A 17086-nucleotide genomic window follows, 5' to 3' on the forward strand; every position below is an offset into this window, starting at 1 on the left:
CTTAGACGTATCTTCATTATAATCTAGTTTCTATACAACTTTTTGGGCGACAAATAAAAATTGTTGATAATTTTGTCATTCGCCAACCTCTTCAAACAATCTGCTATACGACTTCGATTCAACTATTTCTTCAATGAATGGACTCTTATTCACAATAGATCCATCATAGTAGATTCCAATTCTGGCCTTGAATCTCTTAACGAAGGGTGTTTTTACAAAATGGAAGCAATTTTGTAAATTGTGGCATAAATCTCCATACATCGATAAACGCCTAAAAGTATGCAATGCCATTGGAATTTAATGTAGTTAAACCAGTTGTTGTTCAAAATTTGTTAATAAAACATTCAAAAACTATCAAAAATTAAGAAAACTCATCATGAATAGCATGTAATCACATGTTGATGTATCGTTGAACATATATTTTTGCAAAGATAATGATTTCTGATGGCTAAATTCACTGTGTTTTCCACTCAGTACTTCACAAACACATTTTTATATTTAGAATTTAGTTAAAAATGTATGTTTTTATATAAAAATTCTATTCGATATATTCCACAAGGCTTCTTTCATCATGTTCATACTTCTAAGATATCAATCTGTGATTATTTTTTAAGATTTGATGTGTTTTACAGGGCACTATCAAAGTTACCCCAAACTGAAAATCTGATTTTCGCTCATACTAAAAACTAAAAGTCATCCAAAATATTTAAGATTATCGGATCTTTCAAATGCAATTGATAACTGATACTCCAGTACTTGTTTTAAAAATATAAAACTAAGAGTAATACTGTTACATGGAGAAAGATTAAGAAAAGCCTCTGTAAAACTATCAAACTTACCCCGTTTTACGGTACTTAATAACATTATATTCTAAATGCATTATTTAACCTTCAGCAGTCACGCTGTTTTATTTTGTACAATACGCTAAAAAAGCTCGTCGGATCTACATTAATCAACGTGGTGCTAATAGCGGTGAGCAATTTCTGGAAGTGTTAAAAACTACAAGTAGCCACACTTCTTTTAGCAGTTGAAACGTTTAGTTCCAGATCAGCTCAAGCTAAAATATATTTCATATTAGAAAAATTCAACAAATCTGAACGTATCTACACACAATTTGGTGTAGGCTTATAGAATTTAGGTTTGGTTCAGTGTAGGCTCAATTCCGTCTTGGAAAGTAGTAGTTACTGTAATTACAAATCAATTTAGCAATCTTATACATATTTACGGAATAATCTGACCAAACTCACTCGTTATAGACAACTAATTTAGGTAAATTACTCTTTTATAATTTCCTTTCGCATGAATCGATTGTGATGATTCACCTAGTGAGGGTCAACATTAGATAATTAATTTTATAACTACTTAGACAATAAACGGGCTTACACTTCACTATCGCTCGAATTTCACTTAGATAAGGGATAGTTTAATGGGTATATAATGCAGAAATTCACGGTTTTTCGATATAATATCTAAATGGTAATTATAATGCACATTCACTTCACCATGCTTTCAGGGCTCGCATTCATCTGAGGTTTCGTTATCGGTTTTGTATTTATCTTGCGATGCTATAGAAACTGCAGGTCACGTCGGTTGGTGTGAGTGGTTCTCGCAGGGACGAAGTATGAGACCTTCAGCGTTGCCAGTTAGCTTAGGAACATACCCGCCCCCGTAAGACTGCGTGTTCGGAGCTGTTTTACAAGGTTCTTGAACATCAAGCAGGGCCAACTTACAAACTGGCCTTCTCATGAAACCCGAACATGTTTGTACTGTGGCCCGTCGTACACGTCCGTCGGGACCTGGCTGTATTTCCGTCACTCGCCCGCGTGTCCAACTGCTTCGTTTAGTACCTTCCGCTACGAGTACTAAGTCTCCCACCTCGATGGGTTTGGTATCGCTGAACCACTTTGTGCGCCGGCAGATGGTCGGCAAATACTCTCTTAGCCAGCGGTTCCAAAAAATGTCCAGCTGATGACGAATCTGCTTCCAGTTGTGGTTGTTTGACACCAGTTGTGCTTCCAAGTAAGAAGTGGTTCGGCGTCAAAGCTTCTTGTTCTTCCGAGTCCAGTGGCAAGTAGGTTAACGGTCTGGAGTTGACGATACCCTCCGCTTCTGTCAGTAGCGTCAGAAGTCCTTCGTCGTTTAGTTTCCGCCCGGTGTCGATGTTTTCTATAGCGGCTTTTACAGAGCGCACCATCCTCTCCCAAGCTCCACCCATGTGCGGGGCTGAGGGAGGGTTGAAGAACCACTTGGTATTGGAGTTCGTGAAAGACTCTGCTAACCCGTTGTTTATTTGCTCTCGAAGAAGTTTCTCGGCACCTTGAAAGTTGGTGCCATTATCGCTGTAAACTTCCAAGGGGGCTCCTCGACGAGCGATGAAACGACGAAAACAGGTGATGCAACTCTCCGTACTTAGGCTATGCGCAACTTCAAGATGGACCGCTCTTATAGTCAGGCACGTAAAGAGGGCCACCCAGCGTTTTGCGTGTCTTCGTCCCACCTTCACTAGTATTGGACCGAAGAAATCCACTCCAACGTATGAGAACGGCCGTTCAAAGGATGCTAATCTTGCAGCTGGTAGTGGTGCCATCTTTGGAGTAGACGGCTGTGACTTGTAGATCTTACACCATTGGAAATTTCTTGCCGTTTTCCGTACTGCAGTGCGGAGCTGTGGGATGTAGAAGTTTTGCCTTATTTCGTTCACGACAGTTTCAACATTTATATGATGGTTTCGGCGGTGGAAGTCTTCAAGGAGTAGAACAGTAATCCGATGTGCCTTTGGCAGGATTATCGGGAACTTCGTATTGAATCCAACGTAGGAGGCCGAGCCGATTCGACCATTTTGCCGCAGTACTCCGAGTTCGTCAAGATAGGGCGACAAATTGGCAATAGGTGATGATTTCGACACTTCAGATTTCTTTGAGTTTAGTTGTGAAATCTCACTCGGGAACGATTCTTCTTGGCAGAGCCGCCAAAGAACGTTCTCAGCCTCACGCATTTCCTCTGAGCCCAATGGTCCAGTGTTTCGCTGTTGTTTGGTCCTCCGTACATTGTAGATAAACCGCAACGCATAGGCAGTAGCTCTTAGAAGCCGAATCCAGCGAGAGAACCGTTCAACTGGAATCAACGGTACATGCCGCGAGACATTGTTAACGAAACAGGATCGAAGTTCTTCCTCCGTACAAATGTTTTTCATGTGACTTTGTTGTGGCCAATGCTGCTCAGGAGAATACAGAAACTGCGGTCCTTGGAACCACCTTCCGTTCGTAGATAGGCAGGGGCCACTACCCCACTTCGTGGCTTCATCTGCAATATTCATATTGGTAGGAACCCATTTCCACTCACTAGCTTCCGTAATTGTGAGTAGTTCTCCAATACGGCAGGCTACGTACTGCCGGTATCTACGGGCGTCTGATCGAATCCATGCTAGGACTGTGCTGGAGTCTGACCAGAAAACCCTTCTTTCGATTGAAATTGTATGATTTTCTCCAATAAAGATGGCTAGCCTTGCGCCGAGGACTGCCGCTTGCAGTTCCAATCGAGGTATAGAAAGCGGCTTAAGGGGAGCCACTTTGGTCTTCGCCGCGACGAGGCTACAGATGATCGTTCCGTCGAGAAGTGTGAACCGGAAGTAGGCGGCAGCTGCGTAGGCTTCTTCACTTGCATCCACGAAGAGGTGAAGTTGGACGGATCCCAGAGCCAAGGAGACAGTTTTGCCGATGTAGTAACGGGGGAGGCGAATGCTGTCAACCTGGTTCAGCACGCGTATCCATTTCATCCAGCGGTGGAATTCTTCATCGCCGATCCTTACCCGAACGCCATATCGATTGGATTAGGATCTTTCCGTGCACGGTGTACATGGCCAACAGTCCGAGTGGATCGAACAAAGACATGACGCATCTTAGAACTTGACGCTTGGTTGGCCGCCGGCCGTCGTCGATGATCGCAGCTATGTCCTTCCGCATTTGCGTAGAGAATGACAGCACGTCCTCCGTTGGTAACCACAGCATACCGAGAACCCTCTCCGTTACTCCGCCGTTGTCTAATTGAAGATCTTTCGTCGTCGGAACCGTCGTTTCTCCCAGGTGGCTGAGAACTTCGGCCGAGCTGGAACGCCATCCCCGGATTTCAAATCCGCCCTTTCCGTGGATCATTTTCACCTCAGCGGCTACTCGTCGAGCTTCCTTCACCGTGTCGAAACTATCCAAGTGATCGTCCACGTAATGGCACTTGGTAATTCCTTCCACCGCCCTGGGATAGTCTTGCACGAAGTCTTCTGCGTTCCTGTTCTTAATATACTGCACGCTACAAGGGGAACAGGTAGAACCAAAGGTGGCCACGTCCATGATGTACACGTCTGGTTCCCGGCTTGAATCTTCCCTCATCAGAAATCTCTGTGCATGCTGGTCTTCTGGGCGAATGCGGAGCTGGTGAAACATTTCACGGATGTCGGCGCTGACCGCCACAGCCCTTTCTCGGAAGCGAAATATAACTCCTGGGAGGGAGTTCAGTAGGTCGGGTCCTTTTAATAGAACGGTATTAAGAGAAATGCCGTCCACTTTGGCGGCCGCATCCCAAATTAACCTAACCTTCGGGCTTCTTAGGATTGGTAACAATTCCAATCGGGAGGTACCAAGTCCGACGTGGATCAGCTGCCAAGAGCTCTTCTTCCGTGGCACGATGAGCGTAGCCCTTCTCTTCGTAGTCTCGGATTTGTTGAACCACAGTCGCCTTCAACAGGGGTTCTCGGGACATTCTCCGTTCCAGGCATTCCAAACGCCGAAGAGCCATGGAATAGCTTTCCGGAAATTCAAAGTGGTCAAATCTCCAAAGCAGCCCGGTTTCAAACCTATCGGGCAAACGCACAGTGGTCTCGTGTAGTATCTTCCTTGCTCGCACCGTTTTAGCTGACTCCAGTTGTACCGCTGGCTTGGTACCTGTATCTTCTTGTTCGAAGTACTGCTTGACGACGTCGTGTAGGTCCATCTCCGGCTGCGATTGCATGATATGGCAGCTTACTCCAACGGATTTTGTGTTGCTACTTCCACAGTAGACGCACCAGCCGAGTCTTGTCTTGGTGGCGACGGGATCTCCTTGTTGACCTTCTCGTAGTTTTAGCGGCAGTGAAAGGTTCAGCTGGTCGAGTCTAATAAGCAGGCGTGGGACAGCGTCCTCATACCCTGATATGGGGACTCCTTTCAAGTGGGGGTATTGTTGTGTCAGTCGGTCCACATTTAGCGACTGTATCGGTAGCTTTAGTTCGGACACTGTTCTAGCACTCCGAACTAAAAAGGACTTGCTCCCAGACAGACCCGATATTCTGAAAGAAACTTCCTCAGAATCTGCTTCACATCGCGTCACGTTACTAGTCCAGTTGAGGTACAGTTTTCCCTTTGGTCCGGACTCACCGAGTTGTTGAGCTATTGATTTGTCAATCAACGTTAGGTCGGAGCCATCGTCTAGAAAGGCATACGTATGTACTTTCCCAGCCTTTCCAGTCAACGTTACGGGAACGACGCGGAACAACGTTTAAATCAACGATAGTTGATCCCGATGCGAATGGTTTTCAGCGGTGATTGGTCCAACTTGGTTCTCCGACTTAGAGTGGGGTAGTGGGTGATGCTTGTATTCACACCCATTGATACCACATTTAGCAGATAACCGACAACGATTCCGGCCGTGCGGGTTCAAGCAAGTGCGGCATAGCTTGAGTCTGTGGATACAGTGCCAGCGATTCTCGACGTTGAAATCCAAGAACTGTCGGCAGTCTTTTACTCGATGGTCTGGTTTCTCGCAGACTGGACAGTGGCGCGAGGTCGCTTCTTGTGTGGTAGCCGTGCTCTTACTCGGTAGACTATCAGAGGTCAATGCGTGTGCATAAAGATGACCTTTCGCCTTTGCGTTTCCTCTCTTCTTCTGATCGGCGGGTCGACGATCCCCAGAACAGTCCACCAATTTTGTCACCTGACTCGCTGCCGTAACCATGTGTGACATGTACGCTGCGAAGGTCTGTAGTGTAACGTTTACCACGGTTTGCTTGTGCATTGCCCACTGCAGCTTCATCTGTGAGGGCAGTTTGTCCTCGAGTTCCTGCAGTAAGGAGGGGGTGTTCAGATGAGCATATTCTCCTGAGGCTAGCAAATGCTCGCAAAGGCCTTGCAGTTCCATTCCGAACTCGATCACCGTTTCGAGACGTTCCATCCTTGGGGCTGGAGCTAATCGCACTCTGTTCAGCAGAGCGGTTATGAGCAATCCTGGACAACCGAACAGCATCCGCAGTGTTTCTACCACCTGGGGCACCGAGGCGGGCAACAGCAGGCGGCTGCGTACAGACTCCCGAGCGTGTCCTTTCAAGCATCGTTGCAGCCTGATGAGGTTTTCGGCGTTGCTAAACCCGCAACTTTCTGTGGTGATTTCGTACTGACTAATGAATATTGGCCAGTCCTCTGGATTGCCGTCGAAATCAGGAAGATCCCGAGACATTACACGACGCGCTGCAATTTGCGCAGAAGTAGGTCCATGCGCTGCTAATTCGGACGTATCTTCCAAATTCGTTCTGGAATAATCCCTCGGTTCGCTGTACCTCACATTCCTGGGCGGTACAGCGGCTGTTTGACTTGAAAGGTCTGCTTGTGGTACGTTTTGTACAGGTGGTGCCACTCGTCTAACTCTGGCGGCACTTCTACGAGGACCATGGTCAACCTCCAACTCAGAAGAGGCGTATACGAAGGGAAGCGGCGGTACATCGATGCTAGCGTCGTCTTCCGCGACACTGGCTGGTGGCGCCGTTGGCGCTGGATAGCATGACAGCCGTTGGCGAGGTGGTGCTTGAGGGAATGCTGCTCGTGGCGGAGGAGTCGGACGTGTCTGCGGCGCGGTGTTTCGCTCGGCGGCTGGAACTAGTGCTGGGGCTTCTAATCCTTGAATGATGGTTCTGCTGGGACTGGGTTGTACAAGTAGCGTAGATTGCTCGGTCGCAAGGTAGGACGAAACTAGATTTCTATCTTCGCGAGCATACGCACTTTGTGGAACGGTTTCCGGATTTAGTGCCTGCGTTGTCGCGTTCTTTGGCGTACTACCACTGGGCTCTTTGGTTCCGTCATTCCGCATCCATTGCATGATGCTTTCGCGATTACTCCTACGACTTCTACTGCTCTTAACGCTTCCCTGCTCATCTGCTTCCTGCATCTCCATCAAGCTGAATTTCTCCTGGAGAAAGGTTTTCTCCAGTTCTTCTTCTTCCAATATCTGCTGCCGTTCCTGCTCGAGTCGCTTCTTCTCCAAAGCCTTCTCCTAAAGGAACCGTTTGCGACGGATCCAGATCAGCTCAAGCTAAAATATTTTTCATATTAGAAAAATTCAACAAATCTGAACGTATCTACTCACAATTTGGTGTAGGCTTATAGAATTTAGGTTTGGTTCAGTGTAGGCTCAATTCCGTCTTGGAAAGTAGTAGTTACTGTAATTACAAATCAATACAGAATAATCTGACCAAACTCACTCGTTATAGACAACTAATTTAGGTAAATTACTCTTTTATAATTTCCTTTCGCATGAATCGATTGTGATGATTCACCTAGTGAGGGTCAACATTAGATAATTAATTTTATAACTACTTAGACAATAAACGGGCTTACACTTCACTATCGCTCGAATTTCACTTAGATAAGGGATAGTTTAATGGGTATATAATGCAGAAATTCACGGTTTTTCGATATAATATCTAAATGGTAATTATAATGCACATTCACTTCACCATGCTTTCAGGGCTCGCATTCATCTGAGGTTTCGTTATCGGTTTTGTTTTTATCTTGCGATGCTATAGAAACTGCAGGTCACGTCGGTTGGTGTGAGTGGTTCTCGCAGGGCCGAAGTATGAGACCTTCAGCGTTGCCAGTTAGCTTAGAAATAGGAAGATAAAGGATTTTTATTGACTCGTGAATTATTTTACTCTATTTTTTTTTGATAATGTTTACAAAACATTGATAAGATGTTATAGCTGAAGTCTTTTGGAAATTACGAACTGAGAATTTCCTGGTTGCTGTATGAGTCCTTTGAAAATTATCTTCCAATAACATTCGCTGGAGTAATTCCTTCAGAAAATTTTGAAATAATTAAAAAATAAATCATCAGATAATCCTGTAGAAATTCTTGGGTACATCCCTGAGAAGAAGATTAAAAGATTAATGAAATTTCCGAAGGATCTGCTGAATGAATTTTTGAAGAGAACCTGAGAGAAATTTCTGAAGAAACCATTTGAGGAATTCGTGGAGTAATCCCTGGAAGTTTCCTGGATAAATCCCTAAAGAAACAACTGGATGAATCCCTGGAGCAATTCCTTTAGGTTTGCCTGGAGGAAGCACTGTAGAATCTTAGGAGGATTTCCCGGAGGAATCCCTGGAAGAATTTTTGAAAGTCTACCTGGAGGAATTCCTGTATAAATTATGGGAAGAATATCTGGAGAAATATCTGAATACATCTCATGCGGAAATCCTAGAAGAATTCCCAGATGACTTTCTGAAGGATTCCTTGGAGAAAATTCTGGAGAAATTCCTAGAGGAATTCTGAGAGGAATCCCTAGAAAAAAATCAAAAGCAATCTCTCGAGTTATTCCTAGAGGAAATCTTAGAGAAATTTCAGAAGGAATCCTTGGAGGAATTCTTGGAGAAATCTCCAAAGGAATTGCTGGAGGAATCCCTAAAGCAATTCCTGGGAAATTTTTTAGAGAGAATCCTGGAGGAATGCCTGAATTCTGAACGAATTCCTGGCGTAATTCCTGGAAGAATTCTTGGATTAGACCCAGCACGAATTCCTGGAGAAATTCCTTGCATGAAATCTTGGAGGAATGCCTGGAGGAATTCCTAGAGATATTCCTGTGGGAATTGCTGGATGAATTTCTAGTGGAAATCCTGGAGGAATTTCTGTAGGAATTTCTAGAGGTATTCCTGTGGGAATTGCTGGAAGAAGCCAAGATGAAATTCCTGGAGGAATTTCTAGAGGAATTCTTGAAATAGTTTTGCATACATTAATAGAGATATCTCTAGAGGAATTCTGGGAGATTTCTATTATTTTTCTATTTCTGAGAAAATCCCTTGAGAAAATCCTGGAGGAATTTCTAGCGAAATTTCTGGAGAAATCCTTGAAGAAATTTGTGAAGAAATTCCTGAAGGAATCTCTAGAGGAATTTCTGGAGGAATACCCGGAGGAATCCCTGAAAAAATACTGAATGTATTCCTGGAGCTTTTCCTGGAAGAATTGCTGAAAAAATCCCTAGAGGATTTGCTGTAAGAATCCTTAGAGGAACTTCCAGAGGAATTCATGAAGGTATCTCAGGAAAAAAATAGAAAAATGGCTGGAGGAATCCCTGGAAAATTTCTGATTGTATTCCAGGAGAATTTCCAAGAAACATTTTTGAAAAAATCCACAGAACATTTCCTGGAAAAAATCCTGGCGAAATTGCTGACATAATTTCTGAAGGATGTCAAGGAGAAATTCTTGGATCCATTCCTAGAGAAATTGATGCAGATATTTCTGAAGAAATTCTTGGCGTAATTGCTGGAAAATTTCCTGGAGGAGTTCCTTTGGGAATTGCTTAAGGAATCCTTGAAGGAATTCCTGGAGGAATCTTTGGAGGAACGCTAACAACAATTACTGGATGTATTTCTGTGGGAATCTATACAGAAACTCTGGGAGAAATTTCTGGAAAATCCCCTGAGAAATTCCAGGAGGAATTTCTAGAGAAATTCCTGGAGCAATTTCTAGAGAAATCCTCGAAAGAATTTCTGCAGAAATTCCTTTGAGAAACCTTGGACAAATTCGTGGAGAAATCACTGGAAATATCCCTGAAGATTTTTTCCTAGGAACTCCTAGACGAATCCCTGCAGCAATTCCTGAAGGAAAATCTGATAGAATTCTTGGAGGAATCTCTGATAAAAATTCAAGGTTTTCCTAGAGATAATCCTGGAAGAACTTTTAAAGAATTTCCTGGAGAAATTCGTGGATGGACGGCTTTTCGGGCCCGTATGAAGTTGATCATCAATATTAACTTCTTTTCCCGATCAGCCTAGATAGCTGTGTAGTGTCGGTAGCGGTTAGTTCAACTGGCTAAGAATAGCACTACGGACCGCCTGTTCCAGTGGTAGGAATTCACTAATGAGGTGACCCCTAATTCAAGGTGTTATGCGGCTTTACGCTTACCGTACCTAGGAATGAAGGGTTAGGGGGGTCTTATAAAAACCTAATCGCAAACGGAGCCTGTGGAGTACCAGGGCACCCTCCACAGTATTTGCCCTTACTGTGCTAACCGGAGCAATAGCGCGGTGGACCTTGTGTTTCTCCGAGACAATCAGCTGCCCTTCTTCAATCTCATACTTGAGGCTGAATAAGGGCGGGATTATGAAGATGTTATTAATTAGTTTAAATTTTCACCTATATCGCATTATGCGTTTTACACAGTGTATTCTGTGTATCCTCGCCTTTGGCGTTTTCCAATCGATACCGATTTGGTTTTATTGTTGCTGTTCTTTGTTGTGCTGTTGTTGCGAAGAGTTTAATCTTACCTAGTTTGGGTAGTGGCTACGGTTAAGATAGCTCAGATCAATCTTCAGCATAAAAGAACAGCAACGATCAATCTTTGCAGACTTATGCAAAATGGTACAGCCCAAGTGGCCTTAGTACAAGAACCTTACTTTCGTAAGGGAAATTTCTATCTAGGAAACCTTGTGAACCCGGTGTTTGCCACTTTCAGTAAACATGAAATGGCAAACTCGCGTGTCATGCCTCGAGCCTGTGTGCTTGTCAACAACGCAATAGTTGCTACACTCATCTCTGAACTAACCACCAGAGATGTATGTGCTATCACAATTGATGTATCCGTTGGAAACCTCAACAGGAAATACGTCTATTGTTCTGTGTATTTACCGCATGATGAACCATCCCCTACGGATGCTTTCAAACAAGTCATCGCATACTGCACTTCAAAAGGCCTTCCGCTAATTGTTGGCAGTGATGCTAATGCTCACCATATCATCTGGGGCAGCTCAGACATTAACTTGAGAGGCTCCAGTTTGATGGAGTACTTAAGTAGTACAGATCTTGCATTACTTAACATAGGCAACCGCCCAACCTTCATGGTATCTGCTAGAGAGGAAGTGTTAGATATAACGCTTTGCTCTAGCAGAATTAGTCACGAGCTGACCAATTGGCATGTGTCAGATGAAGAATCTTTATCTGACCATCGCTACATCTTTTTTGAACATTTAAATGTTACTTCGCAAACATTGCGTTTCAAGAATCCTCGGTTAACAAACTGGGATCTTTATACTGATTTGGTTGCAGCCAAATTTCATGGATATTCACCATCCATTGACACTCCAAGTGATTTAGATGATGCCGTTGATACTACAACGACCTTCATCATGGAAGCTTTTGAAGAAGCATGCCCTCTACGGTCTGTGAAGATCACAAGAGGAACCCCTTGGTGGAACTCTGATCTGGCGAAACTCAGGAAACAATGTAGAAAGAGTTGGAACAGACGACGTTTGGCTGGTTCGGAGGCTTTCAGGTCGGCTCGCATGGCCTACAGGAAAGCTCTCCGGTCTGCTGAACGATCCGGCTGGAAAAACCTTTGTACAAATGTTTCCAGCTTGAGTGAAGTCAGTCGGTTAAACAAAATCCTTGCGAAATCTAAGGATTTCCGGGTGAACGAACTTCGTTTGCCAAATGGCGATCGGACTTCCTCTGATGAGGAAGTTCTGGAATGCTTATTCAGCACACACTTCCCTGGATGTGTAGATATTACATCTTCGGATGATCCTGATGTCTTTTCTTGTAGTTATGATTCTTTAGAATCGATTGAGTGGGCTCTTAATAGCTTTGCTCCTTTCAAATCTCCTGGGGCAGATGGGATTTATCCTATTTTGCTTCAGAAGGGATTTGATTATTTCAAACATGTTTTGAAAAAACTACTTGTTTGCAGTTTTGCTACAGGGTATATTCCCAAATCCTGGAGGGATATTACTGTAAAGTTTATTCCGAAAGTGGGTCGTGCGTCGTATGAAGAAGCAAAGAGTTTCAGACCTATCAGTTTGACCTCTTTTCTTCTGAAATGCTTAGAACGCATTGTGGATCATCACATCCGTGATGTTCATCTGGCCAACGTGCCTCTTCATGTGAACCAACATGCCTACCAATCTGGTAAGTCCACTGTGACTCTTTTACACAAGGTTGTTTACGATATCGAGAAAGCATTCGCTCAAAAGCAATCTTGTTTGGGTGTTTTCTTAGATATCGAGGGTGCCTTTGACAACGTGCCTTTCGATGCCATATTGGAAGCCGCACGGGGTCATGGTATATCTCCAATGATTTCCAATTGGATTCACCAAATGCTCAAAAACCGATATCTCTTCTCGACATTGCGTCTAGCAGGGATTAGGAAATTGAGTGTCTGTGGATGCCCCCAAGGGGGAGTCTTATCACCGCTTTTGTGGAATCTCGTAGCAGATACGCTATTGAGGCAACTCAATAATAGCGGTTTTCCTACTTATGGTTTTGCCGACGACTACCTAACATTGTTAGTTGGTATGTGCATCAGCACCCTTTTCGACCTGATGCAAAACGCCCTTCAGGTAGTTGAGGGTTGGTGTCGCCAATATGGCCTTTCGGTTAATCCGAGTAAAACATCTATTGTTCTTTTCACGGAAAGGCGAAACCGTAATGGCGTTCGACCTTTGCGTCTCTTTGATTCTGAAATCGATGTGACTGAACAGGTAAAGAACGTTGGAGTCGTTCTTGATTCCAAGCTTTCCTGGACACCTCACATTGAGTTCAGAATCAAGAAAGCTTGTATGGCCTTCGGGCAATGCCGGCGTACTTTTGGTACAACTTGGGGTTTAAAACCCAAGTATATCAAATGGATCTTCACAACTGTGGTTCGGCCAATATTGGCTTATGGATGTCTTGTGTGGTGGCAAAAGGGTGAAGTGAGAACGGTCCAATTTAAATTAGGTCATCTCCAAAGGATGTGCTTAATGGCGATGTCTGGAGCGTTCTCTTCAACTCCTACGGCAGCGCTCGAAGTTCTCTTTGACGTTGCCCCACTACACATTCATCTCAAACAAGAAGCCCTTTCTTGCACTTACCGGTTACGGGTACTCGGTCTACTAGAGGAAACTTCTGTGAACCGCACATCAACACACACCTCGTTGTTTCCACTTTTAGTGAATTGGGACAAAATTGTCCTTGCTCCAAGTGATCTTACAATTGCTTGTAATTTTCCATATAGGACATTTTCCACGAAATTCCCTTCCCGGGAAGAGTGGACATCTGGTTATCTGGAAAGAAGTATTTCAGACGGCATCGTATGTTACACTGATGGCTCCCTTCTCGAAGGTCGAGCAGGTGCTGGTGTTTACTCTCGTGAGCTAAGGCTGTATCAGTCTTATTCACTTGGTAGACACTGCACCGTTTTTCAGGCCGAAATCTTTGCTCTTATGTGTGGAGTGCAATCAGCACTTCAACAGCACGTAATGGGCAAAGTAATATACTTCTGTTCAGATAGCCAGGCTGCTATTAAAGCACTTGCTTCGGCCAACTCCAGGTCGAAGATAGTTATCGCTTGTCGAACTCAAATCGAGGAGCTGAATTCAGCAAACGCTGTTCACCTTGTATGGGTACCTGGCCATTCTTCCATCGCTGGAAATGAATTGGCTGATGAGTTAGCTCGCACTGGAGCATCACATGACTTCATTGGCCCTGAGCCAGCTATTCCGGTATCCAAGTGTTGGGTAAAGCTTCAGATTGACATCTGGGCTGCCACTCAGCACAAACAATACTGGAATAGTTTGGAGTCATGTCGTCAAACCAAATTGTATAGTGCTGAGCCATCTCTACGGGTGGCGAAGTATCTAACTAATCTGTCTAAGCAGAATTGCAGCATGCTGGTCAAAGCATTGACTGGCCACTGCCGACTCAGCTATCACATGGCGAATATTCAGCAAGCTGATTCATTTGCCTGTGATAGCTGTGAATCCGATTATGGAACTTCGTATCATTTGATATGTAACTGTCCAGTTTTCGCGCAACTGCGTTTCCGAGTATTCGGTAAACACTTATTAAGTGAAACTGACTTCAGAAACCTGAATCTTCAGGATATTCTGTTGTTCTTAACCCGCTGTGGTAAAGAGCTATAGGCTCTCTTTCGCTTTATGCGTTATTACAGTGCCCTTTTCAGGGCGCTGTTTGAACCCATTGTGGTACGCTTGTGCGTTAGTACCCTCTTCCAGGGTATTCTTCCTATTTCCCTACCTGTCCCTATCCCCATCCAAATCCTTTTTCCTTCCTTTTCCCTCAGGTAGATGATGAAATAGGCTGTTATTTTGGCGATGGCACAAATGTCCCAAATGGAGGATAACGTGCCTCTGGAGCCGGCCTTCTGATACCTGATACACTGAGCACACGGAGAGAATTTCACTCGGGTGAATTTTAACGCTCCGTGCGGAACTGCGAGCATAAATTTCATCCGCTAAGTACGGACATTCATGACCATTGCAAAAGTAAATTATATCTGCAAATACCGCATTAATGAAAAACTTCCCCATCTTAGGGGTTCAAAAAACAGTTTACTCTTCAAACTAAACTCTTCTTCCTCATAGGAACAGCTGAATAAATGTTTACTCGAATTTTTGAATTTAGTCTCACAAAACTTTTCAAAATCATACAATGAGATGAACCTCTCTAGTAAATTAATCTCTTTAGTAGTCCGTACCACAATATTTAATTCTGTAGATAGAAATCGGTTTTAATCACTATGTGATTAATGAAATAGAACGAGAGGAGAGATAATAATCTCATTATAGATAAGTCACCGAAAGATTTGTAGGAAATCAAGGCTTGAAGCTATACGAAAAATATTACGTGGTTGAATTTTCTGGAAGTATTTTTTGATCTTAATTTCCAAAAAAAAAGCAACCCTAACGGAAAACACAATACAAATACAAAAACTATTAACGTTTTTTTCATTTATTTTTCTACAAAAAGGACCACCCTTATGCAAAATAAGTGAAGCACCAAAAAAATAAACAGATTCAAAATTTAAAAAAGAAAATAAAATATTTCATGAATAATTGGGGATACGCCCGGGCTGGACAGGAGAAGCAGAAATTTGCAATGGTTGTTACGCCCTTTCCACATGTTAGTCTTGGAATATCTTAACAAAGTGTTACATGCCAATAAAGGATCATGATTTTAAACTATACAAAAATATGAGTGGTAAATTTTCTGGAAATATTTTTTTGTTCTTAATTTCCATCTCAAAGAACCACCCTAATTAAAAATAAATGAGCCACACTAATGAAATATTATAACATTGAAAATGACTTACAGTTATATAAGAGATTTTTTAATACTATTATTTTATTTTTTAAATTTTTCTACAAAAAGGACCACCCTAATGCAAAATAAGTGAACCACCCTAACGATATATGATATATAATATGCTAGCAGTTGCCAACGATGATATAAGACATGTTCCAGTACTATTGCTATGAATATTTCAGCAACTAAATTCAAATCCTCCATTTCAAATTCATTTCACTCCCTCAACTCAAAAATTTTCTAAGTCCAAAAAGTCAATTTTTTTCCAAAAAAATTTTTTTGAGATAACGCCAGATCTCGACGTTTCATGCACTTTTAAGGCATTTGGCATCAAAAAAAAATTTTTGATTTCGAAATTTTCATGTATCCCTACCTTGGGACTTTTTTCGTGTTTCAAAACAGCCAAACTTTGACCGCTTTGGGCCACCCCTTAACGAAGTCCGATTGAGCTGAAATTTTGCATGGTGACTTTCTTTGGGAAGACGAAACTTTTGAGCGCTACCCGTTTTCGAAATTCGGTGATAAAATTTTTCCCATACATTCCATTGGCACCCTAATCCTTATATTGCTGGAAATAAATTGGAAATAAGTTAGCTCGCACTGGAACATCACATGACTTCATTGGCCCTGAGCCAGCTATTCCGGTATCGACGTGTTGGGTAAAGCTTTAGATTTACACCTGGGCTGCCACTAAACACAAGCAATATTAGAATAGTTTGGAGTCATGACGTCAAACAAAATTGTATTGTATTGAGCGAATTGAGCCACCTCCAGTGGTATCTAACAAATCTGTCCAAGCTGAATTGCAGCATGTTGAACAAAGCATTGACTGGTCGACTCAGCTATCACATGGTGAATATTCAGGATATTCAGCAAGTTGATTCATTTGTATGTGGTAGTTGTGAATCTGATTACCAACAACGTTCAGCATTCAGAGATGCAGTACGGGTTACCAACGCGTTCCAACGGTGAGCTGATAGTGATCGTTCATATTTGAAACAGAGACATCCTTTCTTTCAATCGAAGGCGGTCCTTTCGAGTTGTACTGTCGTAGCTTTAGCCAATAAGTGTAGATTTAGCCTAAGTTAAAGAACACGTGAATAAAAATTTAAAACAAATCAGCCAATGAGCGCGGGCGTTCGCTTCTTGATTACGTTTATCACTGAGTTGATCTGCAACGCATTCCAACAATTGAAAAAACAAGCGCGGAAAAAATGTTTAAATAGTTTTAAATCCGCTTTTCATTTTTCAAATTCAATGTTAGTCCAGTACTCGAAGGAGAAGGCACCGTACAAAAATTACGTAACGCTCTACGAGTAGTTACAGATCATTCAAAACATTTGGGATTTTTATTAAAAAAAACCTAATGGAGAGAAGTTGTGTGACCAAAAAGTGTTGATTTATGCGTGACGTTATAAATGGATGCCCCTTATACTACAGCAATATGGTAATTTTCAAGAGAAACTGGGCAACTAATTGAAAATAAACCGAACGGAGGAGCCCGATCCGGTTGTTGATGGTTCTATCAATGCCTTTATTGCAGGCACTCACTAATCGCGTTCCATGCATTCATGCTGATGCTTTAGAGGCAATTATACATCTACTGGACTTGAAATTGGTAATGAATGCACGAGTAGGTATGTTGATTTGGCACCGGGCGTTGGTGCACTGTGGGAAAGATTCTGAAACTGGTTGAAGCGTATATCGAGAAGAGTAA

General features: G+C 43.0%; 1 protein-coding gene across 1 annotated transcript; it reads right to left on the reverse strand.

Moving 5' to 3' along the window:
- Nucleotides 1–1840: 1840 nt before the first annotated feature.
- On the reverse strand, nucleotides 1841–3775 carry LOC134290331 (uncharacterized). Its single transcript, XM_062857446.1, has one exon. It carries the CDS (start codon nucleotides 3773–3775, stop codon nucleotides 1841–1843), a length of 1935 nt encoding a protein of 644 aa, XP_062713430.1.
- Nucleotides 3776–17086: the final 13311 nt, after the last annotated feature.

The sequence above is a fragment of the Aedes albopictus genome, chromosome 3 (assembly GCF_035046485.1).
Source record: "Aedes albopictus strain Foshan chromosome 3, AalbF5, whole genome shotgun sequence".
NCBI lineage: Eukaryota > Metazoa > Arthropoda > Insecta > Diptera > Culicidae > Aedes > Aedes albopictus.

What these genes read in the sequence shown, in the direction of transcription:
- LOC134290331 (XM_062857446.1), bottom strand. Translation starts at nt 3,775, where the DNA reads ATGAAATGGATACGCGTGCTGAACCAGGTTGACAGCATTCGCCTCCCC.